The sequence below is a fragment of the Dasypus novemcinctus genome, chromosome 26 (assembly GCF_030445035.2).
Source record: "Dasypus novemcinctus isolate mDasNov1 chromosome 26, mDasNov1.1.hap2, whole genome shotgun sequence".
NCBI classification, from domain to species: domain Eukaryota; kingdom Metazoa; phylum Chordata; class Mammalia; order Cingulata; family Dasypodidae; genus Dasypus; species Dasypus novemcinctus.
In genome coordinates this window covers 33,471,117-33,490,956 of record NC_080698.1, presented here as the reverse complement: position 1 = coordinate 33,490,956, position 19,840 = coordinate 33,471,117, and the positions used below count along the sequence as shown (strand labels likewise).

General features: G+C 41.3%; 1 protein-coding gene across 2 annotated transcripts; it reads left to right on the top strand.

Annotated features, from left to right (window-relative positions):
• The first annotated feature begins 801 nt into the window (after nt 1-801).
• PROK2 (prokineticin 2) lies at nt 802-17,616 on the top strand. Of its 2 annotated transcripts, XM_004482051.2 has the most exons (4): nt 937-1,032; nt 4,371-4,496; nt 11,619-11,681; nt 12,901-14,531. In XM_004482051.2, exons 1-4 carry the CDS (start codon nt 937-939, stop codon nt 13,003-13,005), a joined length of 390 nt encoding a protein of 129 aa, XP_004482108.2. In that variant the 3' UTR covers nt 13,006-14,531. The 2 variants fall into 2 exon arrangements, with proteins under 2 accessions (XP_058144476.1, XP_004482108.2); XM_058288493.2 differs by lacking the exon at nt 11,619-11,681 and having other exon boundaries at nt 802-1,032; nt 12,901-17,616.
• The last annotated feature ends 2,224 nt before the right edge of the window (nt 17,617-19,840 follow it).

The window sequence follows — 19,840 nt, the reverse complement described above, 5'->3', positions numbered from 1 at the left end:
TGGCATCACCCTGAACTGTTCTGCCTGAAGCTGGCAGGATGCTGAAGAAGGGAGGAAATGCATGTGAGGAAAATCAAAGAGGAGAGGGTCGGAAACAGATGTGAGCATAAAGCAAAGGCTTTTGAAATGAAAGAAAGAACTAGGACTCCCACAGCTGGAAGAAAAAACCCCTAAATGGCGACAAGGACGTGGGATTAGGGGCGATTTTGCTCTCTCTTTGTTCCCTCCCCTGCCTTCCACCTCTTCAGTTTATTCGTTTCAAGTCTGTCTTTTCTGTAAAGTTATTCGACCATGAGGACAGACCGGTGGCCGTCTGTTTCGGCGCCAGTACCTGGCAGACAGCGGGCGCTCGGGAAAGGCTGGCCAAGCACCCGAGCAAAATTCAGAGGCCCCGCGGGCTTGCTCCCCCACCCCATTTGTGCGCCGCGCCTGGCCCGTATTTGGCGCTCCCCAAACATCTGTCGAGCAAATGAGCTGCAAGTTTTCGGCGCTGAACACGTGGGGCTTTGGAAAGCAGGTCAGGCAAGGAGGGCCTCTCGGCGCACAAAAGCGAGCCGGGCGCGTGCGAGAGGCAGCGGCGGGCGACAGGCGAGAGAATGGCACCGAGGGGTGCCCCGCGGGGGGCCCTGCCTGCGTGGCGGCCGAGGCGGGCCCCGCGGGAGCCGCGCGCCGGCACGCGGTCGTCTCGGGAGGCGGCCCGGCTGGGGTGGGCGCGCGGGCGCGCGTGGGGGCGTGGGGCGGGCGCCCGCGGCGGGGCCCCCCGCGCGTGCGGCCGGGCGGGCGCGGGCGTGAGTCACGGCAGGGCTCGCCTTTATAACGGCCGGGGCGGCTCGCGGGAGCCGCCGCGCCCGCCGCCCGCCGCCCCGCGCTCCAGCCAGCGCGCCCGGCCCGGCGCCCCGCAACCGCCCCCAACCGCCGCGCAGTCCCGAGGGCGCCATGGGGAGCCCGCGCTGCGCCCCGCTGCTGCTGCTGCTGCTGCTGCCGCCGCTGCTGCTCACGCCCCCCGCCGGGCACGCCGCCGTCATCACCGGGGTAAGCGGCCGCCTGCACCTGTCCGCCCCGCGCGCCCCGGGCTGCGGCCTGCCCCGAGGGCGCCCGGGGGCCCCTGGGGTGGGGTGGGGGGGGGACCCTGAAGCGGAAGCGAGGAGAACGGGGAGGGTCGCCCCCGGCGGGGACACCTGCCCCAGTCTCCCCTTGGCGCCCTCGAGAAAAGGCTGCCCTGCTCCCAACGCAGCGGACGGTCCGCGAGCTGGGCGCGCCCGGCAAGAAAAGTGACCCAAGTGTCACCGCACCACCTTACCCTCACCTTCTCCCCCTTCCTTTCCTCTTTTCTCCCCACTACGTCTCTCGTGTTTGCGTTGATTTTCTCTCGTGTAGAAAGAACTTTTGAGTCTTCACGAGCACTTTTTCGTGGCGTCTCAAGTCAGCCTCAAACCTAAAAATTGGAGGGGCTCTTCCCGAAACGCAACGGGGCACGACCGGTACCCCAGGTCCTGTGGTCAAGGAGTCGGCTCCCCGCGGGGCCCTCCGCCGAAACCCTTTGAAATAGCTTGGCCCAGGGCCCGGAGTGCCTCTCGAAAGGCAGTGGTTCCGGGGCCTTATATTGCTTCTTGAGGTTCTTCTGTGAGTTTTCCATTTCTGATTCCGCATAAAGCTTCTCCAAGTGCTCAGGCATAGTTATGGGGTAGGTTGCCATGTAGATGTCTAAACTTAGAAAAGGGGTCTTCATCACCTTTGGAAGTAGGAACTTAGTTTAATTCCTTCCTCCTCCCACCAACAGTTTTCTCTGTGTGGATCTGAAGGATGAGTTTATAGGACCAAATGAACTAGTCTAGTTTACTTCAACAATTCAAATCCTCTACCATTTTAAGGTTGTTCAACCGCATTGTCCTTCGCGTGTGTGTTAATTATTTTATACTTTTATTAAATCATTTCAAATATCTAAGTGCATGCTATGGGCTTTAAATTCAACTTCTATGCTCAAAATAATCCTGCATAGATAATGAAATAATGTTTCTTTAAGGGAAGAAATAGTATTGTCTTGAGAAAATAAAGCTCTATTGTCCTTATGTTAGTAGGTTTTTGTAGTATATTGAGTTTTAGTAGCATATCGAGAACCCTAGTTCCCTAATAGTATTTGGTTTTATCCAATAGATATTTAATTATATGCTTTGTGACCTTTATTGGGATAGTTTGAGATTTAAAAGTAAAATCTTTGAAGGGCTTTGCCAATGTGGCTGAGAAGTTTTTACAGCTCTTTTCTAAAACATGAGAATTGAAACATAATTAGGTTGTTTCTTCTCCTCCTACTGACTCATTTTAAATTTTTCCTAATCCTCTAAGCTCAAGGTTCTTTTGCAATATAAGTATCTTTTTGTCCCATTCATAGGACATTTCTATTTTGAATAGATGTGCAAAAGGCAAAGGACAAAGAGCATTAGGAAATAGCTGTCTAATTAAAAATATATAAACCTATGCAATTCTTTGTAAATATTTCCAAGAACTGAAGACTTTTGCTACAAATTGAAAAATTTTCACGTTGGATGCTTATCTTTTAGAGAGGTTTAGACGGGTTTTATGATGTAGTTGTGTGTGCCTGTGTTAACTCAGTATTAACGAGAAGAGAATTTTTTAAGTTCTTCTATAGCAACATGGCAATAAAGAAATCTAGTTAGGTCTCCATGACAGAAACCACTGGATGCAAATGAAAAAAAAAACACGAAACTCAGTAACTTGTAACTTATACAGATAGATTGTCTATAAGATGTTAATAAACATTCAAGTGATTGGATTGTAGAATATTTTGACTGGATTTTGATTGTCATGAAAAGAGCTGGTGGGATTTCAGAATTCAGAGTCTAGGGCGTCTGTTGAAATAAAATACTGGCTGAAACCTCCACCCTAAATATTTCCTTTTAAAAAAATAATATATGTAGTTATTTTTAAATTGATTTATATGTCCATATAGATTTGTTAAAACCATATTAGAAAAGATTGTTGACAGAACATCTCATTTATAGAATGTAATGGCCAATAGTATATAACCTCTGACATAAAGATAAAAATTGGAAAATGGAAATGTTTAGATACTTTCCTATAAAAGTCCAAACACTCCAGGGTGAAAATTGAAGCCTTTATCCAGATACTAATAGACATAGAAAAAAATTCTAATAGGGGAAGTAAATAAACCTGTAAAGCAAGAAAGTTGGTCACTTTTAATGAAAAATAACAATGTGTCCATACTATGTTTTGAGAAATTATGGCTGTACCAAAAACTGAGAACTGGAACTGTCCTAGGTATTTCCAATAAATGTACATTTGAATTTGTGTCTAAATTAGAGTATAAGTTTCTTACCTACGTACTACAGGATATTTTTATCTTATGGCTAGCAAAATAGATAATTGCACACCATTCAAAACATCCTATTTTTGTTGGTACTAAGAAAGAACAATAGTTCTTCAGATCTGTTTTTCATGCAAATACGTTTACACTTTCATTATTTCTATTTAGTAAGAGTATGGAAATGCATCATGGTTGATACTGATTATATGTAGTTATAATTTTTATATTAGGAGCAGTACCTTAAGTAATCACTTGACATTTGCATGTCACTTTTATTTCTTAATTTGCTGGGCCATAGAGTATTACATATCTGATTTTGTAATGTACCCATAAGTACATCCTATGCCAATACTTTGCTTTTTGCAGGTTACTCACCTGAAGAGTAACATAAGGCAAAAGCCTTGATCTTTCCGTTCCCAACCTATGAGATTTCTTTCTTTAAAGGAAATGGTGAAAGTCAAGTTAGTGACGTGAGAAACTTCAAGTCTCATGAACCAAAATGCAAATATTTAAAAGGGAAAATGAGCACTTCTGAAATTTACATCAGTGCCTTTATGGGGCTGAAGCATTTCATACCAGATTTAATGACCATTTACATCCCTTTATAAAATTGGGCCCAATGTATTCTACAGTTAATAGTCATAAAATCTTGTGATTCGATTTATGTAGTTCATAATGGCCATGCAAGATATAAGACTAATAGATTTCATTCTTCAAATTCAAAGCCAATTCAGCCATAAAGCACTAGAAAAGAAAGCTGATTTTGTTTTAAAATACATTGCATTTCAGATTTCATAATGTGGGCACTACTTACTCTGTCATTTTTTTTTAAACTGGAAAAATTTATTCTGATCAGATTTTATTATAAATATGTGTAATGAAGATTACAGTTTTTTAAATATGCATGATTATTAAAATTACAACGTTTGGGTATTCAAAGAGCATTTTTACAGCTAATTTTAGATTTCCGTAGTATAAGGCTTCCCTCCTATCTGTATTTATCTTTCTTGTTTTTTTTACATTTCAGGCCTGCGACAAGGATCCCCAGTGTGGTGGAGGCATGTGCTGTGCTATTAGTATCTGGGTTAAGAGCATACGGATCTGTACACCTATGGGCAAAGTGGGAGACGTCTGCCACCCGCTGACTCGTAAAGTTAGTATATACATTCGTGCTCACAGTGGTTCTCTTGTCTTGTGGTACCTGCAGCGAGACCCATATGACGTGAAGTCCAGTGAAATGTGCTTGAAATTCGAAATTAGAGAAGATGGTCATGGAAGTCCACCCCTCCCTCCTTGCCCCTTCCATGTTAAAGAGTGTTATCCCTTACTATTCTTATTCTGGTAATAATTCTCATATCATTGCTCTCGTGACATTAGAAACATTTTATAAAAATAATTTAATATACATTATACTGTGGTATGCTACTTTGCAGAAATCAGAGTGTAGAAGTTCTCGAAGAGATGGTTAATATAAGACCAAAGGAAATAAGCTTGGTGTTTTGTCTCAGAAAATCCTAGATTTCTGATTTACTCTTGTATCTTAATTCAGAAGTTCTACATTTTCATTTCCTGTATCGACAGGATACACTGGTCACAGTCTAAGAGATCAGTGATTATTTTATTCAATTTACTTAATCTTCTAACAGCTCAACACTTAAGTTACTGACAGTAAGTGGCAGGACCCTCGGCTGGCAGGGCTGGATGGACTTCAGGGTTGTGTCCCCAGAGGCTGCGGGGGCCAGGTGGGCTTACATTACAGCAGGAGAGGGCGTGTGGCTGGAGAGTCCTCGCCCCTCAACACTGTGATCCCAACAAAACGCTGCAGGGTTGCCAGGTTGCAATGCCTCACACCAGACCCACCTCCTTATCTTACCCATCAGTAAAGTTAAGTCCAGAGGCATTGAAAGATTTTTCTCAAGCCAGGTAGCTTGTTGGAGGCAGAGCTCAGCCTCTCTGCAGTGTCTCTCTACACATTGTATACTCGTTTTTAAAAAGATCAAACATTGTAAAGCACTCTGGATTCCTTCTTCTACCTTTTGTCCATTTATGGTTTAGGGTTTAAAACTGTAATGGAGCCAAACATCTCTCTTCTACTCCAGGGTCCCAGATGACAGTTAATCATTTGACCTTCTCAGGGAACGTAATGAAAGTAATGAAATAAGTTGTGGCTCGTCGGTTTAGGGTTCGCTCTCTGAGCTCACGGATTCCAGTTGTTTGTGCCTAGCTGAAGATTGAGTTCATTTTTAGCTTTTCTGTGGTTTCCTTGAGAAATACTTCCTGTTGTGTTTAGCCATTCTTCCTGGTAGTTTACAATGTAAGACTGTACGGTCATGATCAAATAGCTCTTCCTACTAGCACAGTGATATATATACTTTATCCGTGGACATTTTAAGGCAGAGAAGCTTATGAACCATTACTCGTCCATCTCAATGCCAAACTCCCCACAAGGAGGTGAAGCTGGCCCAGCTGCCTTTGGCATTGATCTCCCTTTTTTCATCACCCTTGTCAAATGTGAGTCATCTTTTGTATGTTTGAGCCATTGTCTCTGAAAAGCTTGCTCTCGACCTCTCCTTTAAGAATTATGTTCTTTTCTTACTGTTAGTATAACCTCGCTCACCCTAAATAATAGAATCCCAAAGCCTGTTAGCTAAAACAACTCTTGAAAAAGTGATACATTCTACAGAACTATTTCTGTATTAATAGCAGTAGTAGTTGCCACTTGGTGAATGCTCTGATGTGCCTGACACTCTATACTAAATGTTGCATAAGTGTTTCTTATTTACGGCAACAGCCTGTGGGGTAGGTTTGTATTTGCCATGTTATACATATGACAGCATTAAGGCTCAGAGGGGTTCAGGAACTAGGTGGGGTCCCAGAGAGGGTACGTGACTGCACACCTCTCCGGCACTCCAGCATCCCTGTGGTCTTAATCACGGGCCTTTGCCGCCTCCAAGAAAGCAGTTGTTGCCTTTACTTTGAACGTATTTCAGTCTAATTCAACCCAAATTGGTATGTGTGGGAAACAGAGACAAGATGTTCCCGTGGGTGAGTGTAGATAGTCCAGAATGGGAATTTGTCTCATCCAGCAACTGATGAGTTTTCCAAACCAGGGATGTTTTAAAAGCTAACAGAATTCTGCTTCCCAGATTCCTAGATGACTTCTAGTTCAGTTTGGCTTCAAGGTTAATTCTGGAAGCAAATAAACTCCGTCTTCTCCCACAAACCCAGATACATGTCTCTGACTTTTTTTAAATCAAAGTTTTAATAATGAAAGCTTAATAATAGATTATGTTTTCTGTAGTAAGAGTACGTGAAAGAAGAATAAAAGTACTGAAAATAACAGGGTTATATATCCCTCTCCCCTCTCCCCCAATTCATATACCCACTTGAAATGTGTCCCTAAAACTAGATTTTATAACCTTTCATATTGTTTTTTTTTTGTCTTGAAAATTTATTTTCATAGACCAGTTCAGTGGCCTAGGTTTAGAGCAGTCCCTGGAGTTGTTACTTGTTCTAATGGAGTTATCCCATCCTAGTAAAACTCTGGATACTTCCCAACAATCTCTCAACTATATTCAAAACACCTTAGAAATATTTTTTCATAAATATATCCCGGTAAACATTATGTTCAATATTCAACTCTACTCTGAAGTTTAATGGCTTATTAGTAGATGGTAAAAGTGTAGACACTATGTAGAAAATTATATTTTAAGGAGATGGATTTGTTTTTGTTTTTGTTTTTTTAGAAAAAAATTAACTGGTTGTGGTCACAAGGGTTGGTGTTTAAAAAACTCAAGACTATGAATAAGTAAAAATTATACATATACAAATTCTCAACTTTCCAATTTGGTTTGGCTTAGTCATTAACCACAGAAGTCTGTTTATTTGGACAAAATAAATAGTATTTGATGAATGAAATTGAGAACCATAGGTAGGGATTGCTAGCCTCTAATTTCTATATCAATTTGCTCAGGTTATTGTATTTTATACACCTTATTAGCTTGTAGAGTTTATGGTCACCAATAGGCTATCATTTTACTTTAACTGTTTATTTTGATGATTTAAAAATAGAATAAAATATAAATCTACCTAGGAAGAATTGTATGCTTATTTTGATAACACAATTTTAAAGCAAATAATAGTTTTGGCAGGTATTCATTTTTAACAGTGTTTAACAGTTAATTAAGCACAAGTTGCTAATCATATGTCTATAGGTAATACATTCCTGCTTTTAAAAAAATCAGTACGTCGTTTTTCTTCATACCTACACTTCTCGGAGTTTACATAGTAGATTGGCCATTTCCATCCCATTCTGATTAATGTTCTGCTTTGGAAATGTAAAATTATGTGAGTAATACTTTTATTTACTTTTTATTTTATGAATTTTTTCCATTTATAGAACTTAGTTTCTGCCAATCTTTTTTTTAAAGATTTTATTTATTTCTCCCCCCACCCATTATTTTGCACTTGCTGTCTGCTTTCTCTGTCTGTTCATTGTGTTCTTTTTAGGAGGCACTGGGAACCAAACCTGGGTCCATCCCACGTGGGAGGGAGGCGCCTAATGGCTTGAGCCACTTCCATTCCCTGCTTGTTGTGTCCATCATTGTGATTCCTTGTTGTATCTCTTCATTGTGTCATCTTGTCGTGTCAGCTCTCTGAGCCAGCCCATTGCATCAGCTTGCTGCCTTGCTCCTCTTCTTCAGGAGGCACAGGAACTGAACCCAAGACCTCCCATGTGGTAGGTGGGTGTCCAACTGCTTGAGCCACATCTGCTTTCCTCTAATCTTCTTTAAACAAATCTTGTTCCACTTTTTATGTAAATATTTTAGCACTAGGTTTTTTTTTTGTTTGCTTTTTTTACTTTTTTTTTTCTTTATTAGAGAAGTTGTAGGTTTAAAGAACAATCATGCATAAAATACAGGATTCCCATATACCACTCTATTATTAACACCTAGTAATGGTGTGGAACATTTGTTACAATTGATGATGGCACTTTTGTATTTGTACTATTAACTATGTCTACGGTTTATCTTAGGGTTCACTGTGTTGTCCAGTTCCATGGATTTTTAAAAAATTTTTATTCTGTTACCATATATACAATCTTAAATTTCCCCTTTTAATCACCTTTAGATATATATTTCAGTGCTGCTAATTCATAATGTTGTGCTACTATCCCTACCATCCATTACCAAGACTTTTCCATCATTCTAAATAGGAACCCTGTACTTAAAATGTAGCCTTAATGTCCCACTCCCTATCTCCACTCCGTCCCCTGGTAACCTATATTCTAAATTCCGACTCTATGGGTTTGCTTATTCTGATTGTTTCACTTCAATGAGGTCACATAATATTTGTAGTCTTTTTTTAATTGCACTTTAAAACTTGGACCATACAGCTCCCCTTCCTGAGGGGAAAAAAACATCAAATGAAAGCCTGCATCTTGTTTGGTTAAAAATAATTGAAGATTTAAAAAATTATTCGTGGTTTCTATTTTAAAGCCAACCTATGACAAAGCATTGTAAGCCTAAGTATAATTTCAGAGTAGAGTATAAATTGAAAAAAAAAATACCAACTAAAATATAATCAGTATAAATAATTTAAAATTTAGTGGACAATGGGCAGAGGAAAGCATAATGTGCTCATTTCCTCATCATTCCTGTCACAGATGTCAAGAACCACTGTCCACATTTGATACATAGAGGCAACATCACAGCTGTGCTTACAGGTTCAAATTGGCAGAGAGATTCACAAGACTTAAATATGCCTTCATCTAATACAAGGTTTCTTGTCCTTGGCACTGTTGACATTTGGGGCCAGATAATTCTTTGTTGGGAGGGGCTGTCCTATGCATTTTACGATGTTTAGCAACATTGCTGGCCTCTACCCGTTAGATGCCGATGGTAGCCCCCTCCCAGTTTGATGGTCAAAAATGTCTCCAGGCACTGCCAAATGTTCCCTGGGGGACAGGGAGTTGGAGTGGACAGCGCCCGTGGCCTGACATTGTACTTACTGAGCGTTACACAATACTGTCTGAGAGGTACAGCAACCTCCTGTCATTGGGAGCTCAGCAGCAACCCAACCAAACCACGTCTTTGGTCCCACTCCCCGCACGGGCTGCACGGGGCTGCCGCAGCTGAGAGCCAAGGAGCGTCACCCACAGAAACAGCCGCCCTTATTTCTCCCCGATATTTTTTACCCCACCTCCCACCCCTGTCACATGGGCCCAGGGCCTGCATGCCAAGGGCTCCCCCAACCCACGTGTGGTTGCGCACTACCAGCGAGGCATACACGCCCTTCCCTGTTGATGGCTCTTTCTAGGGACCCCATGCAGGGGACCCGGGTCGTTCTCAGGGCAGCCTCCGGGTGCAGGCCCCCTGTGATCTCCCGTTACTCACAGGAGGGATATAGATAATCGCATTATTTCAAGATAGAAGAATGTATACCTATTCCGAAAATTTTGAAGGAAAAACTTAAAAGTTGACCAAATCAAGGTAAAATGTCAACTTTCATGATTATTAAAACTGGCAACTGTGGGAGTGTGGGACTCTTTTGTTTTATGAACTTCAATACAGTATGGATTTTTTTTAAAAAATTACAATAAAACTGGTCTTATTACAAATAAAATTCTAATAGTACCAGTGTTTTTTGTGCTCCATAACCAGGCTTTTCTTCATGTACCCTTTTTTTTTAAAAAAGATTTACTTATTTATTTATTTCTCTCCCCTCCCCTACTCCCCCCACCCCAGTTGTCTGTTCTCTGTGTCTATTTGCTGCGTCTTCTTTGTCTGCTTCTGTTGTCAGCAGCACGGAAATCTGTGCCTCTTTTTGTTGAGTCATCTTGCTGTGTCAGCTCTCCGTGTGGGCAGCACCATTCCTGGGCAGGCTGCACTTTCTTTCCCGCTGGGCGTGCACTCCTTGTGCGTGGGGTTCCCCTATGCAGGGGACACCCCTGTGTGGCAGGGCACTCCTTGTGTGCATCAGCACTGCGCATGGGCCAGCTCCACACGAGTCAAGGAGGCCCAGGGTTTGAACCACGGACCTCCCATGTGGTAGACGGATGCCCTAACCACTGGGCCAAGTCCACCGCCCTTCATGTACCTTCATTTTCCCTTCTTTAATATAGCTGACTCTGTTGAGAGAAAACACAAACAATGCTTTTCCTTCCTATCAGTGCTATTTTATTTTCTCTTTAAAAGTTCTGCAAGTGGGTAAGAAACTGCTGGATACTCTTTCTGCCTTGGTAACTTCTAGAATTTGTTGTTTGGAATTCTAGAGTATTGGAAACTTTGGATTGAGTTTACTGTTAATTCTAATGTAAACCACCAATTTGGACTGGAAGCTTAGCGCCGTGGCTAAATACACTATACGTATCTGAATATGCATCTTCTGGAAACACATTCTCATACACTGGTGATTGTGACACCTATTATGTTTGTCAGATGGTGTCTGAAAGTCTGGAAGTGAAGGGAGCAGTCAAGAAATTGGCAAGTGACTCTTGGATGTACAATGTCAGAAAGCACGGTCTCGGTCACGCGATGCTCACAGATGTAAGAGGAGGAAGATACTGCTAAGGATGGTGCAGTGAAGAAGGGCTTCGGGGGGGTGGCGGGAGAAACACTGACTCAATCTTGACAAGAACTGAGTTTGGATAAGAAAAGGCAGCCAGGGATAACGGGACCTGGAGACTTAACATTCAGGTTGGTGGGCATCCCTGGCCTCTAGCCTCTAGAAGCCAGTAGCACCCCCCTCCACCCCCCAACTGTGACAACTCAAAACTTTCTCCAACATTGTCAAATGTCCCCATGGGGTGGCAGGGGGGACCCTGGTTGAGAACCGCTGGTCTGTGCATTCGTTTTAGACTCGGCTGAAAGGTACATCTCAATGTCTCAGGGTTAGAACAGATTATAAAGGTAATTGACTATAACTTCTTAAACTATTAGACTGTTATAATTATCTAAATCAGTCCAGCTGAACCACTCTCATCTGATCTGTTGTCCATGGTGGCAAATGAACCAACCATCAGTGTGCTCTTTGCCTCACAGTGACAGAACCATTCTGTGCATACGTCTCAGTTGAGCCAGTGGCCAACAGTGCCTCTGTAGAGAGACTGTGGTTAGATCTTGAAAGTAATAATATATCAAAAAGACCAAAGAAACTGGGCTGGCTTGAGTGTATCTTGCTCTGCCTGTTCACCACCTACAAACCCTACTCTCCTATTGCTTCCCTTTCTTCCCTTTGTATTTATTGATCTCAGTCATCTCCCTGGCCCTTCCAGAACCATTTTGGAAATGGAAGGCAGGAAAGAAGAAAGAGGAAGAGAAGAAAAAGGAAAAAGGAGGTAAGAAGAAGCTGAGCATGGTACCACCTGAAGATAGGCCCAGAATAATCAGCCTTTACATCATTGCACCTTGTAGAATTGGGTCTGTCCTGTCAGTTCAACCCAAAGATAAGATTAGAATGGTTCTGCCACTGTCTGCAGACAGCCTTTTTTATGCATAAAGAAATCTGAATTTAGAAGGCATCTGGAAAATGTACAGCATTTTTTGCAAAGGGCACATCATCAGAATGGGGTGGCCTCTTTGTGGAATAGTAGATGTACTATAATGAAATCAAAGGTTAAACTACAAAAGGATCCCCAAGGCATGAGGCTATGATATTTTTGCCTCCCTCACATGACCGTGACTAGGATCATTCCATTGACTTTAAAATGTCTGGGGTTCAACTTTGTCCATATAACTTTCAAGACAGGTTCTCAAGAGTGTATCCTTTCCAGGGGAGGGAGAATGAGTTTTGCTCTCTTTTCCTCTAGAAAGCATACATATTTTGAGTGTATTCCACTTGCGCCTGGCTCAAAGAACCTCTACACTGGTTGTTTCTCTTCAACCCAACTTCACTTTTGGCATGGGCTGGGCTCTTAGAAATATCAGTTAAATGACTCTTGGCTTGAGGCAGACTTTCATTGTGGGTATCCATTGGCTGAGGTTAGGTTTGTTCTATTTGTGAGTTAGGTGTGCTTTCTTCTCTAATTTCCCTTTTGTTCCTTCTTTTACCCCCCAACATTTTGACTCCTTTTGGCCTCTGTGTGCAAATATGTGAATTTGTACTTGCTCATTGTTTGAGTTTATATAGATATAGACATTCCCATAACTTTATGCTCATTTTAAGGAGCTTCAGTAGCATGAGACTATACAATGAATCAAAATGAGGAAAAGTAAAAGACAGTATAGTGTGACCTGGTGGCTAAACACTTGGTTTCTCTGGTACAGCTGCCAGGCAAGCTTCAAGTTCTAGACCTATGACCCTGGGCAATGTTACTTAATCTCACTGTGCCTCAGTCTCTTGTCTGAACAATGGGTATAAGTAAAGTATTTACTGTCTTCACAAGGTGGTTGTAAGGATGGAAACAGATAAGACATATGAAACGCTGTGCATATGCCTGATGTGGAGTTAACACTCAATGAACAATAGCTGAGACTATTCCAAGAGATGTCTCAACAGTTGCTTGGTTTGTTTTTGAAATGTTTCCTGCTGTGACTCAGTTTTCTCTTTTACTTTAGGTTCCATTCTTTGGGCGGAGAATGCATCACACTTGTCCATGTCTGCCGGGCTTGGCCTGTTTACGGACTTCATTTAACCGATTTATGTGTTTACCCCGAAAGTGATCACTTTAGAGCAGAAACTTGTAAATGTGAACAGCCACATGATGTCTGTAAAGTCTTACCTGTGATTGTGCCAAACAAATAACATGCCAGAAAGAAATACTTTTCCTTCTTCAGCCTTTCAAGTAACATTTTTATCTTTGATTTTTAAATGATGTTTTTTTATCGAAAGGGAATTTTAATTTTGGATAGAAATATATAATGCAAGGCATTATGGAACCAGTTCTCATTTCCCTGTCAGTGTTTTGGTTTCGGTTTTTTATGCCAATAACTTAACCATTTTCACAAAAATGAGGAGCATTAGAGTTTGATAATCTGTTACAAAAACACTTTTTTCTTTGAGCCTCTCCCCATCCCATCCTAACACTATCCCTGCCCTACCACACACACACACACACACACACACACACACACACACACACACACACACACACACACACACACACACCCCACCCCCCTTTGGTCACATGTATTTTATTCCTCAATTTTTAGGCCCTCATTAATTTTCTGCATTTCCTTCCCCTCCCTCCACCATGTTGAAGTGGAGGTCCATGCCCTTTAGCTCGCTGGCAGAATCACTCATGAGAACTGAGTTTTTTGCCTGATATTAAACAGTAAAGAGTGTATAGTTGAAGTAGACACTCCAGACTCCTCCGACAGAGAGGAGGTTGGGGGTGCTTCTTGATTTTTCACGTAACCTGTTTGCCCCAGTGGTCTTCAGGTCTGCTGCTTGATGACAGAAGGAATGGAAATCCAAATTAACTGATTCCAGATTTTTAGATATTTTTTTCCGTAAACTTCTTTTCCAATATGCCCTTACATTTCTTTTCCTTTTTTATAAAGTTTTTTTTTTTAAGTCTCATAGTTAGAGATGTTCTAGAAAATGTCGCTTGAAGGGGAAGTATTGATTTTGATCTGGCATAACACTAGTTACCATTTTTAAATCGGTATAAAACTGTAATTTAAACCTTTTCTGTAATCGAAAGGTCTCTTGTAATGGATCGCCTGACACCCTACCGTTTGCACCTGTATCAATATTGCTGTGTAAAAATTCTGTATCAGAATAATGACAGGTCTGTATATTGTTTGATTTATTTTAATATTATATCCTTATTTTTGTCACAGTTGTCAGTTTTTATTACACGCAGATTTCTACATAGGCCACATTCCAAAATGGGTAAGGACTCAAAGGTCGGTAGACTAAGCATGCACAGCATGGGCATCTTAATTTTACATACAGGAAAGTTTTGTTTGCATGTATGTTAAGGTGGTACAAAATAAACAATTTGTAAACCAGTGAGGTTTTGGAGCATGAAGGAAAATTATGACATGCCAGACCGATTGTCATCAGGAGGGGGCTCAAGGGATTTCACTGTCCTGATGTAGCAAATAGAATGGAAAGCTCACCATGGGGGACCAGGCAGGGTGCTAGCACGAGGCAGACCGTGATGCCAATACCACGCGGCCTTGAAAACCCACTAAATTATTGTAAATGGATTCAATACTGCAAATAAAGAACTTATGAAATACGTTTGACTAAGCTTGACCGTGCTAACCCACCAGCTGCCCCTCCACCCAAATCCCATTTCTAGCTATTCACACAGTGAGGGCTCCCATCTCCACCTTGTGTGTAATTTTATCCCTTGGGCTAACATGGACTATAAATGTATGGGATTTCGCATTTAATACTCACTACATACTTGGTCACAGAAGTTTGATTTTTGGTTCAGTTTAGTTTGTGTTGAAGATATGTTCCTCATGGAACTTGTTGGGGGGGAAGTAGACTTCAAGTGCAAGTGGGTAAAGAAACAGGCAGCAAAGCACTTTAGCTGAATGTTGTTTATATACAATGTTCAATACATCATTTTCGTAAGTGGTGAAAAACTCAATTGGGTCAATCAACCATTTTCACCTAAGTTAAAAAACATTACAATCTCTTATAAAAATTTTTTTACATATAGCAACCCAATTTTTTTTAAAAACTGTTTATGCCAAACTGTTTCTTTATAAATCCTCATGCCTAACTGAAGTCCTCATTCTTCCTAGCATTACAGTATAGTTCTTTCCTTAGAGCCTCACTTAAAGTCCAGTTATAGATAAAACACCGATTTTCTTTCAAAGGTTTTAATATCAGAAATCTCATCCCATTCTTTTCTCACTTCCTATTTTAGAAGATTAAATTTGGGGTCATTTTAAATTTTAAAACAGGAGAATTTTGGTGTTCCATGACAATTACTGCCTAAAATTCACCAGCAACCTTTTATGGTCTTTCTGTCTTGAACACATTGCCATGTATATCAAATATTCTCAAAATTAGCATTTTAATTTTCTGATATCTTCCCCCTAGTATGTTAATTCTCCATATACCCTTCTGCATTAGAGAGAACTATATTTCTTCTATTTTTTATGTGTCCCAAAGATGACAGACTTTTAACAACCGAATCCTTAAATGAACTTTACTAGCCCCCACCAAAAAATCAGGGCACTTTCAGAGTACACATTTCCAAAAATGAGGGCGCTGCACATGCATGTGCCATTCCCGTTTGTTCCATCATCTACTGCCCTCAGAGATTCTCCCTCAACTTGTCTAGCCCAGCTGTTGGAAAACTTTTAAAGTTCCACAGTTAATTCTAAGGTGCACCCATGGCTGAGAGCCACTGAGTTAGACAGAGGTTAAAGAATACACTCTTCTAGAAAGGCTACGGCTGCACTGACAGAAGGATGAGACCACCTTCTAGTTAAGTTACGAGTTAAGAGAGGCACTAACTGCCCTTTTCTTGCCTGGCCACCCACAGAGGTTCCTGTGACCCTGAACGTAAATGGCCCTGCTTCCTTCCCTCCCCACCAGTCCTAGCGGGAGGCCCACAGAAGGGCCACACCTGAGAATTTTAGTGGCAGGTGCAGGACTCATTTGAGGAATTGATTCACAGTCCCTGGAAGAGATCAGGGAAGCAGGCCTGATGAAGGCTCCCGAGCTCCTCAGCTCCCCTGCAGCCCCCTGCGGCCAGGCGGCCAGCCACAGCTGCCTGGATGTCCACGGCCTCTCACGACCCCCAGCTGTGCCCGTGCAAGTGCTCAGATGCCCCCTCCCCCAGCGCCTCTTCCCCATAGAGCTCAGGAGTCCGGGTCATTTTACTGGACGCTTAAGTCATCAAAGTTCTTTAGAAAGTCCGAATTGTCAGCAAATTGTAACTGATAAGTCAGACCAGTAAGCATTTCAATAAAATGTGTATGTATGTCACAGAAGATTAAAAGCCACTTGATGACTGATGGTGAAATGCATGGACTAACTCCTCACCTGCACTGGAGTATGTATCCAGGCGTCAGCGTGGGTGTCCCTTCCCCACAAAGCCTGGAATGCCCACTCAGGCAGGTGTGCCAGCTGGGCAAAACCAAGGGCCCGCTCCATGGAGCAGAACTGTGGGGAGTGTTTCCAGGCACCCTCACTTTAGGGTTTGTCACCCTCAGCACTAGGGAATGGAGGTGGCTCAAGTGATTAGATACCTCCCTCCCACATCAGACGTTCCAGGTTTGGCTCCTGGTTCCTCCTAAAGAAACAAGGATGATGAATAGACTTAGCAAGTGAAAAACAACAAGAGGGTGGAGAGAAATAAAAATAAATCTTTAAAAAAACCAAATTCCCAATCCGGGAAGCAGGCGTAGCTCCGTGTTTGAGTACCTGCTTCACATGTATGAGGTCCTGGGCCCGATTCCCAGTACCTCCTGAAAAAAAAAAAAAAGTCAACCCATTTCTGGTATTTCTGGTATAGTGCTCTCACCTACTTTTAACAAACTAAAACACACCTCCAAGTGGGGCTTTGCATACTCGATATCCTAAAAATAAAAGCTATTATTTTGTATCCAAATTAGTGGAAAAATAACCATCTGATATAGTACATATTTGATTAAAAAATCAGTTATATGTCAGCACTGTCATTTACTGTGTCTCAAGGAAGAAATTTTATAAGTCACTCTTTAAAAAATAAAGCTTAGGACAAATGGCTCAGATGGAATAAATTCAATCATAGATGAATGATTACAGATCTTTAAAGCGCATTTGTAAACAAGTTTCCACATTGTTTAAATCCAAATTTTCATCATCTTGATTAAAAATGTGATGTAATTAAAAAACATTTTTGTTGCAGAAATTTGAAAGCTTTATAAGAATTGGGGAGAAACTGATTTATTAAGTAGATTTGAATAACTTGAGATGCTTTACACACTGTCTCAAAGTGACTGGCAACAGATCTGTTCCCTGTATACACAAGACTGAGACTGGCACCAGTGTATTTGGTTTGTTCTTAAAAAGAAACAAGCAACACAATGACAACAACAAAAACTTTTATGGATGTTTTTAAACCTAGACAAATGTAGACAAAATCATATAATGAACCTTCATATACTCGTCATCCAGGATCCTTTCATCCTACTGAGTTGTCATCTTAATGCTAATCTTGTTCCATCTCTACCCATCCCCAATGCTACCCCTCGTGTATTGTCTTGAAGCAAATGAATAGGATCCCTTCTTGAAGGGGACCGCTAATCACTATTCCATATGGGATAGACTATTGCCACATTCTGGTGTGCTAATAAAAACATCAATACTTTTTCTTGTAAGCAGTGGTTCTCTGCTTAATTCTCTAAATGTTGCCAAGGTTCTTTCATTGATTACCCTGGACTGCTAAACATTTATTTTGGACACAAAGAATAGAAGCACTTAACACAGATGGCAGAGCTGACCCACTAGCCTGGGTCCCTGGATGACTTAGTAAAGTAGTCACCACCTCACCCAGGATCAGAAAGAAACAAGAGATTTTGGACCTCTTTGTTAAAGCACATCTGCCCTAACCAATATATATAAGTGGAATCATTATTTTCAAAAGTGCTTCATTCTATTATGCTATGATCTTTTACAAATTATTTTTGTGCCCCTGTTTTGTGCTTGTCCTGTGGAGGGTGGGATCAACTTTCCACCCCAAATTGGTTTAGATGTCCAGATTGATGATCCCCCACATACCAAGGGGATGTGAAAAGAATTGTGGCTCATGTATTAGGATTTTCTGGTGAGTATGGAGCAGGTGGCAGTCAGTCCAGGTGGCAATAGCAAAGCAGTGTGATTGGCTTTCTCTTTTAAGTATGGCTAGGAGGTAGACCTAGGGTGAGGGTTTCTGCTGAGATTGGCGTGGCTTGAACTGCCTACCAGTGCCACAGAGGGAGCACCAGACTTTCTTATGGGCTTGCCCAGATGTGAGGCAAAAGGCAGTCAAAAGTCAAAAATCAGCAGTCAAAAGTCAAAAATGGACTCTTTATTACAGTGCTGAAATAATATCTTAATGAGAACCTGATAACTAAATGGAACAAGAATCTTCAAATCAGACATGGTTAAATTCACTTACATATTTTGTTCATGAAAGTAATAAATTCCAAATACTAAGAAAGTCTGCAAACCCATCTTCTCTCTGCTAATATTACAACTTTGAAGTAAAGATGTCACCTACACATAGATTAAGAAATTTTGGAGATAGGAAAGTCTTAGAGACCTATCACAACTGTAGATTCTCTTATAATGTTTAAATGAATTTTAATTTAGCCAAGAGGTGTGTGATGGTTAGGCTAATGTGTCTACTCCGCCAGGAAATTGTGTCCAGTTGTTTGGTCAAGCAAGCACTTGGGCTAACTGTAATACAAGGGCATATATGGACTTTAGTCACTATTGACTTTACTGCAGTGGTAAATCATAGATAGCCGATTACAATTACATCAATCAAGGAGATTGCCATCAGCAATGAGTGATGCTTTATCCCATTAGTTGAATGCCTCAAAAGGGCAGGTGATTCCAGCACTGAGTCCAATTTCTCAGCTCGTCTGTGGACAGCCAATGTCTCCCAGAACCCATCAGGAACCTTCATTGGACTTTCATCGGAGCCCCTGGTTGCAGCCTGCCTGCAGAACCTGAACTTGTGCATCTCCACGGTCACTTGAGAGACTCTGATAAAATCATACACTATTGACAGATATCTCTTATTGATTCTGTTTCCCTAGAGAACCCTGACTAATACAAGGTGCTAGGAAAAAAAGAATAAACTTTAAATGTCAAACTTGCAGTGAACAAAGCTGTTTTTCCAAACTAGTAAAAGTAAAGTCATACACCACTAGGAGAAGTCTAATCACATCTTCATGTAATTGTGTTCCTTTCAATCGAGGCAGGTTATTAAATCTATATCTAAAAGTGTTTAATTCTGCTATCTTTATAAAACTTATAAGGTAACTTACAAATTTAAAAAATCTTTTGTCAGTCCACATGTCACCATATTCATAAAAGATTAGAACAATTATGCAAATCAATTTCTAGAAATAACTCTAGGTATCCCATAATTCCTCAAGATAGATATGCAAATTAAACTGATCGTGACTGTGGGTTTAAAAAAAAATTACACACTGTGGGGTTATGCTCTTTATATCACTTTGCAGAGTGAGTACCTGTGCCAGAGAGTCTTTCCCATCTCTTCTCCATCTTCCTCTTCTGCCTAGCACATTGCCATGCTCACAGGTCAGTACGCAGTAAATATAAGGGGGGGGGGGGGAAACAGCCAGCTAAAAGAAAAATATTGACTATGGAAAATGCAAGAAAGAATTTCATCTCCTTGTGTACCTTTAATTTAATGATCCCTGCTGAATTTTTTTAGTAAAATAGGCATTAGGATAGCATTGAAACTCAATGGTAATTTTTCAAAGCCCGTCAAAATTGTAGCATATTCGTATCTTCCAGAAACTGCAACAATTTATTGCCCTCTCTAGGTCCAACACAGATTCCAACCAAAAAAAAACAATGCATACC